General features: G+C 47.7%; 1 protein-coding gene across 1 annotated transcript in view; it reads left to right on the plus strand.

Moving 5' to 3' along the window:
• Positions 1-17,644, plus strand: part of crocc2 (ciliary rootlet coiled-coil, rootletin family member 2) — a gene marked incomplete at both ends in the record, with an annotated part of 56,391 nt that extends 38,747 nt beyond the window's left edge. The window contains 14 exons of the mRNA XM_080860235.1: positions 4,437-4,675; positions 4,977-5,136; positions 5,455-5,622; positions 7,820-8,210; positions 8,432-8,586; positions 9,111-9,231; positions 9,471-9,634; positions 9,882-10,132; positions 10,442-10,631; positions 13,406-13,555; positions 15,437-15,637; positions 16,512-16,643; positions 16,939-17,118; positions 17,561-17,644. Coding sequence (XP_080716361.1) covers positions 4,437-4,675; positions 4,977-5,136; positions 5,455-5,622; positions 7,820-8,210; positions 8,432-8,586; positions 9,111-9,231; positions 9,471-9,634; positions 9,882-10,132; positions 10,442-10,631; positions 13,406-13,555; positions 15,437-15,637; positions 16,512-16,643; positions 16,939-17,118; positions 17,561-17,644 — 2,586 coding nt within the window. The remainder of the gene's footprint in view (positions 1-4,436; positions 4,676-4,976; positions 5,137-5,454; positions 5,623-7,819; positions 8,211-8,431; positions 8,587-9,110; positions 9,232-9,470; positions 9,635-9,881; positions 10,133-10,441; positions 10,632-13,405; positions 13,556-15,436; positions 15,638-16,511; positions 16,644-16,938; positions 17,119-17,560) is intronic.
• Between the last annotated feature and the right edge of the window lie 566 nt (positions 17,645-18,210).

Raw genomic sequence — 18,210 nt, forward strand, 5'->3', positions numbered from 1 at the left:
CTTTCCTTCACCCTGTATCAGAGGGAGGGTGTTGTGTTTTTGTTGTTCTTTTACGTGCAGCGCTTTCCCCTGCACTGACGCCAAGTCCCTGTGAAAGCTATAAGTCGCCCCCCCCCCCAGTGGCATGTTTTCTCTGGGCTCACTGTGTGCGTCGCGGCCCCTCTCTCGCCCTGACACCCGGGGCTTGATATGTGGGCTGCTGGACCTGGCGCTTCCCCCTGCGAAATGGTTCTGATCCGGGAGGGGGGTCAGAGAGAGAGAGGGAGAGGGGGGTTGAAAAAGAGGCCCGGGACATCGGGAGGACAGTCAACAGTTCACACACGCCAGGCCCGGGCTCCACAGATAGCACAGATATTGGGTTTCCTCTGTGTCCGGTGGCCTGTCACGGGGTCTGCATGGGCCTCCTCCTCCTGGACAGCTGTGTGTTTTGTGTGTGTTTACCAGAGGAAGTGTGTGGTTATGAGTATGTGTGTGCGTGTGTGTGTGTGTAAGTGTGTGTGCTCACTGCATGTGTGAATTGGTGTTTTCATATGTGTCTGTGGTCATATGCATGCATGTGTTTATGAGTGTGTGTGTGTGTGTGTGTGTGTGTGTGTGTGTGTGTGTGTGTGTGTGTGTGTGTGTGTGTGTGTGTGTGTGTGTATGTGTGTGTGTGTGTGTGTGTGTGTGTGTGTGTTCCTTCGACCACACCGCTAGATCTGGCAGCAGCTGCCGGTTCTCCCCCTGTTTGATTATTTTCACTAATCTCAGCGCAGCGCTCTCTCATCAGACACCGGCACACTGGGAAGCGAGGGAGTGTGACAGCCAGCCCCATGAAAGAGAGAGACTGTGTGAACGACTGCGCAACGGAGGGAGAACTGAGCACAAGAACTGAGAGAGAAAGAGACAGATGGGAACACTATCACTGTATTTCCCTTCTCTGCAGTCTTTATGTCACTGTAGGTGTATGGGTTTTACGTAACACTAAAGGATGTTCATGTCCATTAACTGCAAGAGCCTGAGAGTGCAGAGACAAGCTTGAACAGAGAAGGTAGAGACTGTTTGTGTGTGTATGGGGGTGCATTTGTGTGTGTATGTGGGGGGGGGGGGGGGGGTAGGGTGGAGGGAGGCTCAGAGAGAGAGAGAGAGAGAGAGAGAAGAGAGATAGGCCATCGGAGTAAGAGTTAGGGTGGTGTGTAAACAAGCGGGGGGCGCCATGTTTGTTTTAACCAGCGCGGCAACGAGAAGTCGACTCCGAGGGGACGTGACCTTTTCGGCTCCCCAAAGACCCCTCAGCTGAATCCGCCCTGCACTGTGCCTGCACTCCATCTCTCTTCATTCTGTTTGTCTGTCACCCATTTCAGTGTTTCAGCCTTTGGCTACTCCACACACCCCCTCGCTATGAGCTTCATAGACATGGCATGATTTACAGACGATATTGCTTGTGTTGTTTTTCTCTTACTCTATTTACCAGACTGTTTTTATTCTCACGCAAAAATACCATCAATTTCTCTTCCTCCTCCTTGTTTTCTCTTGTATCTCTCTCTTTCTCTCGCTCTCTCTCCCTTGGCTCCACCTGGCCCCCCTCGATGAGATTAAATAAAGAGAGATGGGCTAGAATGGCACTGGATTATTTTTCCCACATTAGAATTTATGAGAAGAAAACATCTTGTGTGGCCCTTCGAACAAAAAGCTTCTTCACACACACACACACACACACACACACACTTTCCTATTTGCACATTCTTCCCTCTCCCATATTCACACACACACACACACACACACACACACACACACACACACACACACTCACACAAACACTTCCAACGTCCTGCACACACACACACACATATACTTCCATGCTCTTGCACACACGCAAACACATCGAGCCAGCATGCAGACCTTTTCACTCCTTCTCTCCCTCTCTCCCACAAACACACGTATGCAAAAGCCCACGGACAAGTACACACACACACACATACATACACACACACACTCAAACACTCACACACACTCACTCAAACGAACACACCCTGTTGATAGTTGATGTTTATCAATGTCCCTGTAGAGGAGCATGACAACAGCATCTGGCTACTTTCCCGACCATTCCCATCCATAGCCAGGCCCTTCCGGCAATCTCTCTTTGGCTCTCTTTCGTTTACCCTCACTCTCTCTATCTCTCTCTCCATGTGGATTCTTGGCTGCTGTGGCAACATTCTTTGCCATTAAATGATGAGTCCGTGCCAGCCTGTTACCAGAATGTAGGTCATATTCATGCATGTGTGTGTTCTTCGACGATCTCGGCTTCCCAGCCTTACCGTGCATGTGTTTTAGATTCCTGGCTATGGTTTACAAGCAGAGCCCCCTAACTGGCCCACGGAGCCAGACCCTTTCAGCGGGTGGGAAGATGACAGGCGTCCTGCCGATGGTGTGCTTTAGAACGGACGGGTGGCTTTGGTGGGTTCGGCTCAATAACCTGCAACGTTTTTGCATGGAAAGTCTTGTGCCTGACTCTCCCAACTCAGGGCCTGATTTACTAAGATTGCGACCGCAGATTAATCTGCGGTCGCACATTAACGCACAGTGTTTTTGCGCATTTTCTGTGGTATTTATCAAACCAGATCCGCGCTGGGCAATCTGTGTTTACTCCGCCCTATAGGGCCTGATTTACGACCGCAGCTTAATCTGCGCCTTTGCCAGGCGCACATTAACGCACTTTGTTTCCCCGCATTTTCCATGGTATTTATCAAACCAGATCCGCGCTGGGCAATCATTATTTAGCGCACCGTTAAAAGACGGGAGAAATCGCCTGCAATTTACTGCCACCATGGAGATAGATATATTGGTTCACGTTCGCTCAATCACTGAACCTGATTCAATGTTATGTTGTTGTTCTGCCCGCCATCACCTACAGCGAGATGTTTAAAAGAACACGATTATAAAGAATATGCTATTGGTGGCATTTATGCATAAACTGTCTATTATAACAATATAGATGTGTACATGGCGAGATGAATAAATTCTACAAGTGACATGGGTTCACTACAATATATGAGTGATGGACAGATCTAGGGTATTTGGCTACCACGTTAGTAATGGTCATGTTGGCATCACATATGACCTGGACAGTCATTGAAAATGTGTGCTTTCTGTTTCGGTAAATGTGTTCGTGGATTGAAGGTGGGACTGTTTGCATGTGGGTGCAATCAATGGCTCCAATTACGTTCGGAAAGTTTAATTTCAGCTATCGTAGTGGGGAAATGTATATTGACCAATGCGCCGTAGCAATGCGACGAGTACCTGGGTGAATAGTTGGCTGAGTGAAGGCTGAGACAACAACTGCAGATGCTATAACTGTTTGAAATTATCCGGAGGCAAATATTTGCAAATGTTGCCAGGAGTTTATCAACTGATGGAATGGAATGTGATCGCCGGGTGGAGGGTTCGATGTCGTCTCTGATCTGGTCCAGTAATTGAAGTATTGCGTGGCTGGTTAACCTGTACGGTCTAATGATTTGTGGATCGCTTAACTGTAAAAGTGTTATAAGAGTTGAAAAAATTCGTTCTGTGCGCTGTCTCCTGTCTTCTTTCTTCGCCTTGCTCTTATAACTGCTGCCATATCAATGTTTTCAGACTCAATGGAAATGCGCTTCCTGGTTAAGACGTGCTTTTATGAGGCGGAGAATTAGCCCGCAAATCAGAGACGTGCGCTCGCCAGGCAGTTTTAGTAAATACCACGCAATACATCATTAGGAGCACTTACCTTCTCTCCTCCAATTAAATTCCGCTTCACGCCCAGGTTACCACCCACGTTTCAATGCCATCCCACCTGTTTGCAGGTACACACCAATAAAGCGTTAATATGCGCCTCTACTCAAATGCGCCCCCTTAGTAAATACCGTTTTATGTTTACGACCGCTATTTTACGCCTGAAATGGGCGCAATCCTGTTAGTAAATCAGGCCCTCAGTGTGAAGGCACTACGATAATTGTAGTTTATCACTCTCTGCTGCCCGCTCTAGCTCTGTCCTGTCTCTTCCACTCGTTGCTTTTCTTTCCCATGCTCCTCTTGTCTACATTCGATTCCCCCTTTGAACAGCCGATTTGTTTCATTTAATCACCTCCCTCTTAAGTTTTGAAGTGTATTTTTAGTTCCCATGTGTTTTTATTGGTGCAGATATGGACTGAGTCTGTCGTCATGGTTTTGCATGATGGAAAATTCCTCTCCCCCAGGCTCTCATTCACATAGCCTTCTCATTAAGAGAACTCATGCTGTGATAAGGCATGTTGGCTTGAATTAGTCAATGAATGAGCTCTTCAGATTCACTTGCCTGTCACTCTCGCCATTTTTCATATTATCTGATTCTGTCTGATAGTACTTCATATTCTTCCCCTCTCTTTCTCTCTCTCTCTCTCTCTCTCTCTCTCTCTCTCTCTCTCTCTTTCTCACTGCCTCAGTTGTCTGTGTTGAGGCGCTCTCTGCAGGAGGCGGAGGAGTCCCGGGATGAAGGGCGGAGGGATCTGATCGAGGCCCACCGACAGCTCCGTGATTGCGCTACAGAGAGGGACGGCCAGCGGAAGGAGGCCCTGGAGCTAAGAAGAGCGCTGGGGGATGCCGGCCGTGAGAAGGAGGCCATCCACAACTCCAACCAGGAGCTGCGTGCCACGGTGAAGAGGACAGAGAGCGACATAAACAGGTTGGCGATCAGCCAACAAGGCCACCAGGAAGATTTCAGCACTGAAAGTCATAGCCTTCATGAGCTTGACATACAGAAAATATGTAACAAAATATGATATCATGTTATGATAACCAAATGAGTAAACCGACCTACATCAAAATGATGAATGACATTTCGAGCACATTATTTAGATGTTTTCCTTTCACATTGGCAGGTATTCGTTTCCATGAACACTTACATTGTCTTTGGCCTTTCCTTCATGCCGTTGTTCCTATATTCCTCATGTGGGTACCTCACCTTGTTCATCTTTCCCCCTTAGTCTGAAGCGGGCATTGGAGGAGAAGGAGCAGAGGCTGGCAGTGCTGGAAGAGTGCAAGTCCTCCCACCAGCAGGAGGCGAGCAAGCTGAGGGCCATGCTGCGCGAGTTGGAGCGCTCCCGTCTGCAGGGACGGCGCGAGCTGCAGGAGCTGCGCAGACAGGTGGGCACGGCTGCAGGGAGAGGGAGAATAGAGTAGATCTTTGAAAACTGAGAGTGCATCAGGTGCAGAAGTTGCCCACTAGCGTAATCATTAATTGGGCATTCTGTTGAACATTAATCATTTATAATAAATGTGACTAAAATGTCAAGAAAAAGTACCTGTGTCTCAGTATACAATGCCTTATACCCAGACAGAGTTTACCATTACTTGGAAGTCACCTATTCAGAAAAGTATTTAATCTCTGGCAGTGGTCAGGTTAAGGTGCCAATTCCACAGCCAGGATTGCAGGTGTGTTCATTCTCTGAGCTGCCTCCTCAGGTGAAGGCTCTGGAGGGGGAGGTGTCCTGTCGGAGCCAGGAGCTGGTGGAGCTGCAGGCACGTGTGGCCCAGGAGGAGCAGCGGGAGGAGGAGGCGCGGAGGGAGGCCTTCACCCTCAGACAGAGGCTGCTGGAGAGCGAGGCCGGCAAAGAAGCAGCAATCAAGGAGGTGGGATGAGTTACTGCACCTTGGGGGTGGTGAGGAGTCACAATGCAGATGTCATTTCAATCAAATTGAATCAAATTGAATCGAATCAAGTTGAGTTGAGTTGAGTTGAGTTGAGTTGAGTTGAGTTGAGTTGAGTTGAGTTGAGTTGAGTTGAGTTGAGTTGAGTTGAGTTGAGTTGAGTTGAGTTGAACGAAGCACCTTTTTGATGGAACAGATCATGAACTGATCAGAGCAGATGATAAAGGATGTGGTTGCACAACTTCCAAGCAGAGCTCACAGCTTGTGACCACACCTTAGAGATTTTGGCAGCACAAATCTTAGATCACCAGTTCTGACTGATTTCTTGGACAGCAGTATAGGCTACTCCTGTGCGAAACCAAAGTCCTGAAACAGTAAACTTTGTATCTTTTATCGCATAGTACTTCCAAAGGCACAGATGTGACAGACAGACAGACTTACAGCAAGGCACACAGCTTTCACTGCTTATGATCCTTCAACGTGTTACCTCAGAAAGCACTTGAAACAGCTCTCAAGTCCAGATGACTTTGAACACATCAGCAACATATGAATGGAAATGTTTCAGACTGGACTAGACTGACCTGTAATCACTGTCCTCAACTTTACACACTCTCCCTGCCTCCCCTAAGGAAATGTTTTAATTAAAGCATGACTTCTTTATTAAAGAACTGGGACTGTTCAGGGTGTAGGCAACTATTATTGTCTGTGGCCATCGATTCAACCCAACAAAAGTTCATCGCCGATGTTTGACCGATGCAAGTTCTGAAACAATGCTAATTTTGTGGAGATTAAACCAATTAACATGATGTTTGTAGTGCAGGGGTGCGGTCCTGTTCCAGTTCATCTGCGCAGTTAGTCAGCCTGGAAACATCAAATGTTATTACAACAACAAAACAGATCATCCAGCTCATATATTTTCCTAACCACTGTGATAAATAAAATATTTGTTCCTTTATGATCTGTGTTTTATCGCAAACCGACCAAATACAACAATGAAAAGCACATAAAGATGTATATTTGGGCAGGGTATGCATATATTTGCTGTGGTGGAGTGTGTTTGCTATCAAGGCAACCACATATCTAAATCAGTGTCAGCAAGGTCATCTTTGCCTGTAACAAGACTGCTTTTCCTCTCCACACCCAACACTTCCCTCCCTGCACAGTTCAGCTGGAGTCTGTGTGTGTGTGTGTGTGTGTGTGTGTGTGTGTGTATGTGTGTCTCTGTGTGCAAGAGAGTTTGTGCTTTCCACAAAGACTGTTTTCCCACGGCCAAAACCCTTCAAAAACCCCAAGGCATGACAAGGGCAACAGTGACAGGGGCAAACCTCCCGCAGCAGATCTCTCTCTCTCTCTATCTCTCTCTCTTTCTCTCTCTATTTCTCTCTCTTTCTCTCTCTGTCTCTCCCTGCATATCTGTATGAGACAACCTTTGGTGCTTGTGGGGCCTCAGCTTGTTAACTCCCATACGAACCCAATTCAGCTCTATTTTGGGGCATGTTACATGTTAGCACTTTGTAGCATATCAGGCTTGGCCTTTAAGAGTTGGCATCGCTGCTAACTGTTGCTAAATCTCAAACATCTGGACAAGACTTTTATTTGCTGCCTCTTTTGCTTTTATCTTACCTGAAGCAACAATTTTGAACACAGTTTGGGTTTTATACGTGATTGTTAAGGTTAATGTTTTGTGAGATATCATCACATGTTTATTTGAGTGTGCCACCATGGCGTCAAACCCAGCTGTTTTTCCCCCTCTCCCTACTTTGACCTTCATGGTAAGTTGAAACATGGCCAGTTGAAGCAAAGGGAAATTAATGTTACGATTATGATACACTTATTATTTAAACATTGCCCTGTACTTAATTCACTTGCTGTTGTAACACTCAGTTCTCATTGAGCTATTGTTACGTGGCGTTGAGCATGTTTCCATTCACAAACATGAGAATTTTTTTTTGTACTGCTAATGGAAGTTAGAGTATACTAGCTGAAGTAATCATTCATAACATACATGTCCTACTGGTGGATTCTGGGTAACAGAAGCATTCTGATGATGCACTCCACTTCTGGCCTGAATTTCAGATCCGCACTGAGGGCATGTGGAGGTTCTGCACGAACCACGATCCATAATGCGCAATCAAGCAATCTGGGGAATTTCAATTCACCCCTTTGTCTGGTCCCACAGTCATCGGCGCTGCAGCGGCGCATGGCCAAGCTGGAGGAGGCGGAGATGGCCGCGAGAGAGGCGCAGCGGCAGCGTGACACCGCCCTGCAGGAGAGCCAGCAGCGGCAGCGCGAGGACACGGCCCAGTTGGAGGAGGCCCTACGGGAGGCGCAGGCCCAGGGCCGGGAGCAGGGTCTGCGGGCCAGCCTGGCCGAGGGGCAGGCCGGGGGCCTGGAGGAGCAGCTGGCCCAGGGGGAGGCCACACGCCGCACGCTGGAGCACCGGCTGGACGGCCTGGAGTCCGCCCTGAGGAGGACACTGGGGATCGGACGCGGGGGCAGGTCGCCTACCCCAGGGGCGAGAGGACGGAGCCCCTCACCCTGGAGGACTCGCTCTCCTGTGAAAGGTGAGGGTTTGTTGATATCATGTTTATTAATAAGCCATTTCTTTTTTCACTGAAAACTAATCAATAAGTGATTATTGATAGTAATGTAGGTGTAAGTATGGCATTTTTTACTTCTCCTTAAATTGAGTGTGTGATTTCTTGTCAGCATGCATACTCTTCTGGGTATGTACATATGTGTGTGTTTGTACGGTTTACAGTACATGTCTGTATTTTTTTCACACTCATAGGTGGTGAGAGTGGGACAGAGGGACTGCCACACAGCGGGTCCCCAGGCTGTTCCCTATCCCCTGCCCGTGGGGGAGACGGGGAGATGGACCTGGACACCCTGCACATGGCCCTGCGCAGTTTCCAGACGGAGCTCAGGGACACGCAGAGAGAGCGGGTGAGACTCACACTCATGTCCACCCCAGCCTGAGACTCACACTCATGTCCACCCCAGCCCGAGACTCACACTCATGTCCACCCCAGCCCAGCCTGAGACTCACACTCATGTCCACCCCAGCCAGAGACTCACACTCATCTCCCCCCCAGCCTGAGACTCACACTCATGTCCACCCCAGTCCGAGACTCACACTCACTCATCATAGGTAGCTTTAGGAACAGGAAGAGATGATCAAGTAGGCAAATGGTTTTATTGCTGCCTTGAGGCAAGTTTCTTTACATTTATGGATGATGTGTATTATTTATATACTTGTGTATGTGTTTGCTTGTAGTAACGTTGAGTATGCTGTGTGCTGATATGTTGAAAAATGTTGATGTGAATTTGATTGTGTGTCTGCGTGTGCTCTGTGTGTGTGTGCGCTGTGTGTGTGTGTGCGCTGTGTGTGTGTGTGTGTGTGCACTGTCTGTGTGTGTGTGCACTCTGTGTGTGTGTGTGAATGTGCTCTGTGTGTGTATGTACTACAGGATGAGGCCTATGCACAGGTGTTAAGTTTGACCCGACAGGTGAATGAGCTTCAGGCAGCTCAGGACAAAACCACCGGCAGACTGCAGCAGCTCCAGAAGAGCCTGAGAGAGGCAGAACAGGGTGAGCTAGTAGAACACACACACGCACGCACACACGCAAGCACGCACGCACGCACGCACGCACGCGCACACACACACACACACACACACACATTATGTGTTATGTGTTTTGTGAAGATACAAATATATACATGTTAGCACTGATATCAACAATATTCACTCAGACACACACAGGGGCTGTTAGTATGTGCCTCTGTATGAACCCATGTGAGTCTTACTGTATATGCGTGAATGCTTCAGGGAAGCGTGAAGTGACTGAAAAGCTGGAGGGTGTGCAGACCTCGCTGGCTCTCCAGGAGGAAGTGACCCGGCGGGGGGAGCGAGAGAGGAGGAGTCTGGGGGAGGAGGTGGCCATGCTGAGGAGCAGCCTGCAGACGGCCGAGGTCGAGACCAGGAGACTACAGGTGAGAGAAGGGCACCGCAGGCGAGAGACAAGGTATGCAGGTGCGCCTGAAAGCATACGCCTGCTGTAAAGAGGCTGCATCTGAGACTCCACAGGTGACACAGGAGAGGCACAGAACGTTCTGGTAAACCTTTGTCACTGTGAAAGAGATCCAAAAACAGGTAAGACTATGGAAGACATGGACTGTAGGTGAGAGACAAGTGCCATCTGACCCCCACCACTCCACTCCTCTCCCCCTCCCACCCCAGGAGAAACTAGAGCGCAGTGAGGCAGGCGAGTCCCGCGGGGAGGCAGAGCGCCGGCAGCTGAAGGAGGCGTGTGAGCGGGCGGAGGCGCTGGCCGCCCGGCTGGAACTGTCCCAGCGCTCCCTGGAGGGGGAGTTGCAGCGGGGAGGCGTGCGTGCGGCTGAGCTTGAGGCTGAGGTGGGCAGCCTGCAGGAGCGCCTGGCCAGCCTGCGCATGGAGCTGGGAGAGAGTGAGGAGAGGGAGGCCCTGCTCAGGTGAGCACTGCTCATGGGGGTGATGATGCAATGTTCAAATGAAATACTGTCTAACATGTACGGTCTGTTATGCTACTCATAATACAACCTTAGGAGAATTCCATTGTAGTGAGTATCAGTAGTGACATGTGTGGCTCCGGGAGGACCTTTTCAAACCTGCATTGAATTCGATCTGTAAATTCATCTTTTGATTTCTCTCTCTCTCCATCCCTTTTCGTGTATCTCTGCCCAACTTCTTGTCTTTCTCCACATCCTTCTGTCTCTCTCGTCCTCCTCCCCTCATCTCCCACGCCCACTTCGCTCCCTCAGGCTTGAGGTGGAGCAGCTGGGGGCGTCTCTGGGTCGGGCGGAGCAGCAGGAGTCCCAGCTGAGGGAGCGGCTGCAGGGCCTGTCTGCCCAGCTGAGCGAGAGCAGCACCAGTGCCGGGGCCGCCCAGGAGCAGGCCGCCCAGCTGCAGAGGGCCCTGACCGCCAGCGAGCACGACCGCCGTATGCTGCAGGTGCGTGACTAGCACAGCGCACAACAGAGTTGGAGGAGTTGGATAGAATGAGTGTGAAACTGTGTCTGAAGATCGATCACTTTTTGTTACAGTATCGGATCCAATGTCTACTTCTTATGGCCTAATTAAAATGTACAAATGGTGCATTAGGTGCAATGGTGATGCCAACTACAAACAGCAGGTGACACATAATACTAAGAGCGTGGCACGGTCCAGGCAGGATATGCTTGTCCCTTTTACAACAACAAAGTGAGACATCGGTCACATGGCACATGTTGCTTTGTCTGTACCCAGTGCAGTGATGTCCTGGTTGGAGGGATATTTATGAGTTTCTGGAAATACTGTTGAGTACGCGATTTGCGCTCGCCTCTCCCCCGTCTGCTGTATGCGGTCGGCTGTTTATGTAGCATGATGCCCGCAAGCGCTGCTATCAAAACCTCTCAGCCTGAGTTATGATGCGGGGCGGCTTCTCCGAACCCTGGCCGCTCGGGGGATGCTTAATTGCGACTCTCAAAAATCAAATAAATAATTTCATTCCATTCCATATACTGCCTGCTTTTACCATGATTTATGCTTCAGTTCCATAACATTTCGAGTTAGGGATTTTGAGAAATTATCCTTGCCTTTGGTTGGGAGGGAAATGGATGCAAGTTTCGCTAGCAACTTTGGGAGAGAGTTTTAGGGCCGTGGTGGCGTAATGCCGCGTTTTTAAAGATGCTGTGCAGACACAAACGGAGCGTGCTCCGTGTAAATCTCTCGCCGACTCAGTGCGGGACCCCATCAGCCCTGGCCAATGGAATTCTGAAACTCCTGACCACCGGGCCTCCAAGGAGCAGAGGAACCAGAAGGAAGGGAGGATGGGGAGGAAGGAAGAAAGAGAAAAAGAGATAGAAGAGACAGGGAGTCAATAGAAGATTCATGTTTAACATGGGAATGAGATCAAATATAAAAAATCTGGGACCGTATTCACAAAGAATCTTAGGGCTAAAAGTAGCTCATAAGTGGCGAATTTAGGAGAAACTCCTTAAAATAATGGGCGTGTCAGTCTTAAATTTAGGACTCCTATTTTTTTTTACTAAGAGCAATTCACAAAGTATTTTATCCCTAAAAGTAGCACTTTTAAGAAATTACTCCTACGTAAAATGTTTTAGCGCGAGTTAGGAGCACTCTTAGTGGTAAGATAAAAAGCTTTGTGAATACGGCCCCTGATCTATATTCAGGTTTTTTTTAATGTCTTTATACAGAAGATCTGAGCCAACCTCAATTGGCTCAAGCACCAAGGTATATTTTTCACCAGCTTCAGAGATCTGGGGCCGTATTCACAAAGCTTTTTATCTTACCACTAAGAGTGCTCCTAACTCGCGCTAAAACATTTTACGTAGGAGTAATTTCTTAAAAGTGATTCACAACGCCTCTGAGACCTACTTATACTAAGGATAATACAAACTCCTAAGCTTAAGATAAAAGCACCGTTGCTATGGATGACGTCGATTCTCATGCACGAGTTTAGAAGGGGTGAGGACGGTGATTGGTTGTTGACAGGCTCTCTCATTAAAAACTCATTCGTGACGTCCCTCTAACAATCCCACTATATCAACTGAAAATAAGAGAATAACCTAGGCTTCAAATTAAGTGATATTAAATAGTTATGGACAGTGCAGTTAGCAGAATGCACACGCATGATGACTCATTTGTGCATCCAACGGGAATGACACTTTGCACGTTAAGAGAAATATAAAATATGGCAATTGCATGTAATCAAGGCAGTAATAATTAAAGCACCCAGCAAACTGTTAGGCTATTATATTTCCAGCCCTTGACCACTTCAAATATCAGCACATACGGCCCTTCAAGCCCTCCAATCTTAATTGATCAAAGCGAAACGAACGTGAAACGTAGCCTAAGCGAAAGCCTATCCCAGGACCAATAGCCACTGTCACCCCAGCGGCATCCAGCTGGTAAGTTCTCAAAAACCTGCTGCAGACCGCTCTCCGTTGAAATGCACGAGTCATCGGTACATCCAGGCCACGGTGGACGAAAACGTCCTCATCTTTTGATGGGGCAATTATTGTAATGTGTGTCCCGTCACTGGACATTCCGGCGATCGCCATGGAATTTACTTTGATCTTGTGTAATAGGCGATTGTCCAAAGGCAACTGGATAAACTGTTGGATGATGTGGGGTCTACAGTGCGTTGATAGTTTGATGAATTAAACGGCTGACTGATGATTCCCAGTGTCGTCATTTGCGTTTTACGCGAAGCCAAATAGGCTATCTTTATGTTTCCAAACATTTCACTTCGGGACACATCGTTGTTTAAAGGAGTCATTGCATCCCACGCTAATTCTACGACAATATTAATACCTTCACCGTGATGCTTCACGGTTTAAGCAATGTCTTTTATCAATTCCAAGTCGGCTACAGCCATCTTACGATTTTTTGTGAATAAGTCTTAGTGACTTAGGAGTCCTCATGAGGAGTTTTAAGCTGTCTTAGACTTAGGTGCTACTTTTAGGGATAAAATACTTTGTGAATTGCTCTTAGTAAAAAAAAATAGGAGTCCTAAATTTAAGACTGACACGCCCATTATTTTTAGGAGTTTCTCCTAAATTCGCCACTTATGAGCTACTTTTAGCCCTAAGATTCTTTGTGAATACGGCCCCTGGCCTATAACCTTAATTTTTTTTTTGTATGTATGTACACTAACATGTGTTCCATGTGTGTGTTCTATCCTGTGTTCTAACCTGTGTGGTGCATCTTCTGTGGTTCCTCAGGAGAGGCTGGATAAGATGCGGGAGGTGTTGTCTGAGAGCAAGAAGCAGAACCACATACTGGCGGAGCACGCCCAGAACCTCCAGAGAGCCCAGGAGGACAGTGAGCTGCGTGCACTGGAGCTTGAGAAGCAGACCCGGGCACTGCAGGAGGTGAGGAGAGGGTGGGCAGGCGGGCATCCTTGAATCTGGTACATAAGCACAGCACAAGAAGACTTAAGTTAATTGTATTTATTTTGAAACCAATGCAGGTGGTTGCGTGAGTGGTCTGTTGTTCAGTTTGTACAGAGTAGACATTCACAGACTATTGGGGTAGATATACCAACACGTTCACACTGTTTTAGGCGTAATTTCGACACTACGTGTGCCTATAAACATGGCATTGTATGTACAAACAGACCGCACATGGCTAAAAAACTGCACTCTGCCTGTTGGAGGGGTGCAGAATACCGCTTTACTGACTTTTACATATGCGTTCGTGGGAGGGCTGGGGGAGGGGAAAGTGGGAGTTTTTGGAAATATTATGTCAGGAGAAGCACAAGAGTGACTAATTATGTATTCCATTGCATGTAAGAAAACTGCAGGGGACAGTGCACGTCTGTTTAGCAGTGAAAATCTTTCTTTGAAAAAAAAAAATGTTTTTAAAGCAGGTGTAATCCAGATGCACTTTAGATGTCTGAATAGGAGAAACTTCCAGAAACAATGGAATCAGTATTCCAAGCAACAATCTTTTATTTGCCTTTTATGTCTTGCCATTATTTTTTTTCACTTCATCTTCTTCCCTACATGTAGATACCTGTTACACTGTTGAATTTATTTGTTATAGCTGCACAAATGCTGCCCTGTAATATCTCTCTATTGGATGACATTAACATGTCCTGATCGCTAAAGTTTTGATTCCTTTGAATTCCATGATTCCATTCAGTTGCACTCTTGATCGAATGATACAGTTCCGTTTGCAGGCACCGCAAATTATGGTTAGAGGCCAGTGACATGCGTTGATTACTTATTCAGCTGCAGGCAAATGAAAAAGCACAGCGTGCCGTTTTGGCAGACTGGCCAAGTTGCTTGGTGCTGCGCTCTCTAAAGTACATCTGCGCCTATTTTTGTTGATCGTTGTTGTTTGTTGGTCATTACTATCGTTTATTTGTTTTTGTTGTACTGATGAACACTAATTAAATAAATCCTTGCTGCTTTTAAAGTCACATTACATGGAAAAGTTCTGGTTCATTAAAAGTAACAGTCCAACACTGCAGCCCAGCATATGAGTTTAACCACAACATTGTGTTTAGATCAACAGTTTAGCAGTACATCTACGAACGGGACCCTTGAACTAAAGTGGGCTGTTGGATGCAGTTGTCTTTGAGGGGGGTTGGAATGGCTTAACAGAACCAGAGCTTGGCACTGGCAGTGCGATGAGCTGGCCTCTCAGATCTCCACAACATAGAGACATTTGGAAATGATGGTGGGAAACAACAAAGCAGAACAAAGCAAAACATTCGCTATCTGACCAGTTTCTAGGACAATAAAATAGCTCAAGCACCAAAACAAAACAATGTGTTTAAAAACAAAACAAAACAAAGCCAAAGAAAAATCCATGAAATCGAGTGTAGTCCATCACAAGATCTTATCCCAGGATCAGAATCAAAAAGAAAGTTTGAGAAGGAAGACGAGAACATTTTCAATTGTGAGTGAATGCTTTTGTATGCTGCTATTTTAGACTTTCTGTCACATTGTGTGCACCCTTGACATTGTCTTCGGTCTGTTCTTTCTCCTTCAATAGGGACCACTTGCTCTGTGCAATGTCTGTTTAATTTGAGTAAGACAAACCACTTGAACTTGAACCTAGATTTCAGCTTGAACTCGAGCGCAGCATTTCTCTGAGATGTTTGCTTTTCTCCCTTTTGTGGTGGTAGATCTGACGATATACCACTTGAGGTTCAACTCGAGCACAGTATTTCTCTAAGATGTCCCCTTGCTCTATGCTGCATGGCGGTGTTGGGGGCGGCTGGTTATTGGTTCTTTTCACCTCAGGCCCTGCGGCAGCGGCAGGAGGGGGAGCAGGAGGCTCTGGACAGCTCCAGGCAGCTCCAGAAGGACAAGGGAGAGCTCCAGGGACGCGTGACCAGCCTGCAGGCCTCGCTCCAGAGGCTGGAGGCAGAGAAGGCTGAGCTGGAAAGAGGGATGAATCGCCTAGGCAAAGACAAGGCCTCGCTGAGGAAGACCCTGGAGAAGGTAAGGGGTGTGTGTGTGTGTGGGGGGGGGGGTGTTGATATCTGAGGCATCTGGTTCAGGTTTGCGTGGGTGTGGACTGGGTTATTGGCTTTAGCTGGGTTGAGCGGGTGGGGGTGGTTTGGTGGGCTCTTTTCCCTGGTATGTGCTTGTCTGGTTTGATGCTACCCCTGGCCTGTTTCCGTCCAGCTGGCTTGGCTGAATTTGAATGGGATTGGTTTGAATTGGATTAGGTCATATTAAGTCACCCTGGCTCCGGTTTAGTTTGATTTGATTCCACTGGCTACCCTCCTCCTCTCTCACATCAGATCGTTTTCACTCAGTCGTTTCATGGTGGCCCCCAGCTTTGCCCTTCCTGCAGCATGCATGACAGCCATGCGCATCTCCTCTCTGATGTGTGCAATCACACAGTAACGCATTCCATCTCTCTCCTCTGCTCTCAGACTAGTTTATGTTATGAGTGCTCTGTGTGCAGTAGAGTTTCCCTGTTTGTTGATAATACCCCCCGCACATCATGTTCTCTCTACTAGGGGCTCTCCGACTCCTAAATTCCTCCCATTCCGCGAATGTCTCTCTGTGGCGTGTGTCAATCCGTCTTAACAGTGGCTGGATTTGCTATGAACGTCGCTCTGCTCCCTCAGCCTGGCTTTTCGGTGTATACTTAAGATATGTTCAGTTTCGTTCATATGAACGCCATGCGGTTGGCCATTGATGTGCATGCAGTTATGCTGCACGAGTGTGTGTCTCTCTATTGTATGTATGTCCATGCTTGTGTTCTTGTGTGTGATCTTCACATACAGTATGTGTGTGTGTGTGTGTGTGTGTGTGTGTGTGTGTGTGTGTGTGTGTGTGTGGTGTTTTCTATGTGTATGTTCAGGTGGGACATGACAGGAGAAGGCTTGACGAGGAGACTCTGTCACTGGGCCGTGAGAGAGAACAGCTGGAGCAGACTACACACACCCTCCAGCAGGAGCTCACTGATGCCCACACACATACACACACACTACAGGTGAGGAGAGAAGGAGAGAAAGAATGTGTAATGACCTGCATATTTAAAAACATTATAAACTTCATTAGGCTCTTCTCGGCTCTTCTCAAGTGTCAGTCTCACTCCCATATGCTCACACTAGACTCCCTGACTGATGCTCATGCCTGGCTGGTTCAAGCCATTTTAGTGTGTACATGTGTGTGTGTGCTTTCGTGTGTGTGCTCTATGTGTGTGTGTGTGTGTGTGTGTGTGTGTGTGTGTGCGCACTGTATATTTATATGTGTGTGTGGTTGACTGCATGCCTGTGCGTGTCCAGGCTCAGCTCTCTCACCTGGAGCACTCCCAGTCTCAGCGGCTGCTGGAAGTGACGGTACGGCACCGGCAGGAACTGGACCTGGAGACGGAGCGGCTGCGGGGCTCCCAGCTGCAGGCAGAGAAAGCGCTGGAGGCCCGGGAGAAAGCCCACCGCCAGAGGGTCCGCTGCCTGGAGGAGCAGGTGAGAGAGTAGACAGGTGGAGCACAGAGAGCTGCCTCCTTGGTGAGAGCTGGGCCATGTTGTCAGTGGCTTTGCTGCCACCTGCATTCACAGAGGGCAGAGTTCACACTGTGGACAATGAGCAAGACTGCGAGCAACATTCTGTGCTAACTAAGGTCCAGAAATCCCCATCAGTTTGCCTTAGATATCATAAGAATCATTACTTTGTCCTCATCCTTTGTATCTGCACTGTCTTGTGTTTCAACTCTAGGATTTGAATCAATATACTCGCCTTGAGGATGTGTCTGTGTGTGCACAAATTTGTGTAGGGTGCGTTGTGTTCATGTAGTGTGTGTGTGCATGTGTGCATCTGAGTGGTGTGTGCATGTCTGTGACTGCACCTGCATCTGCATAGCACACACGTGTTGATGCACACATCTGTGTGTGTGTGTGTGTTTTTCAGGTGTGCACGCTGAAGGAGCAGCTAGAGCTGGAGATCAGGAGGCGACAGGCCTACGTCAGCCAGCTGCTGCGACCGGGGGCCTGACTCCACTCCACCCCCCCACCCGCTTAATGAACGGTCATACTGACAGAGAGTCTCATCGGCCGGAGTAGGACACAGCCTCACAGCCTCATGGCCTAACTCTACTACTGTATGCTCTAACAGACATCAGGCACTACAGTAGGACGCCCACAATCCAAGCCCACAATAACTCCAGTTCACATTGAAATCAAGTAGTTGTATTAGTATTGGCATGTGCACATTACACGGAAACCACAAGTTTACTTTGTGCAGATGTTTGTGAATGTTTGCTATTGGAGATGAGAAGTGCGTAGGTGAATGATTTAGTTTTTTGTCCATTTCACTGAAGTTCTACAATCCAAACCTTAGGTTCCAGGTTCTTAGTTCTGCAGTGAATTCAGGGAGAGTTTCTACTTTTGGTCATCAAACAGATACATGTAGAGTATCACTGTTACATATGCATACAATTAGATAAGGTTAAAGAACCTTAAGGACGGGGGGGGGGGGGGGGGATACATAGAAACCAGTTCAAACTATGCATATATATACAGATGCATACTTGCATATGCAGGCACATATGTTGAGGTCAC

This window comes from Sprattus sprattus (assembly GCF_963457725.1).
Source record: "Sprattus sprattus genome assembly, chromosome: 2".
Taxonomy (NCBI): Eukaryota; Metazoa; Chordata; class Actinopteri; order Clupeiformes; family Clupeidae; genus Sprattus; species Sprattus sprattus.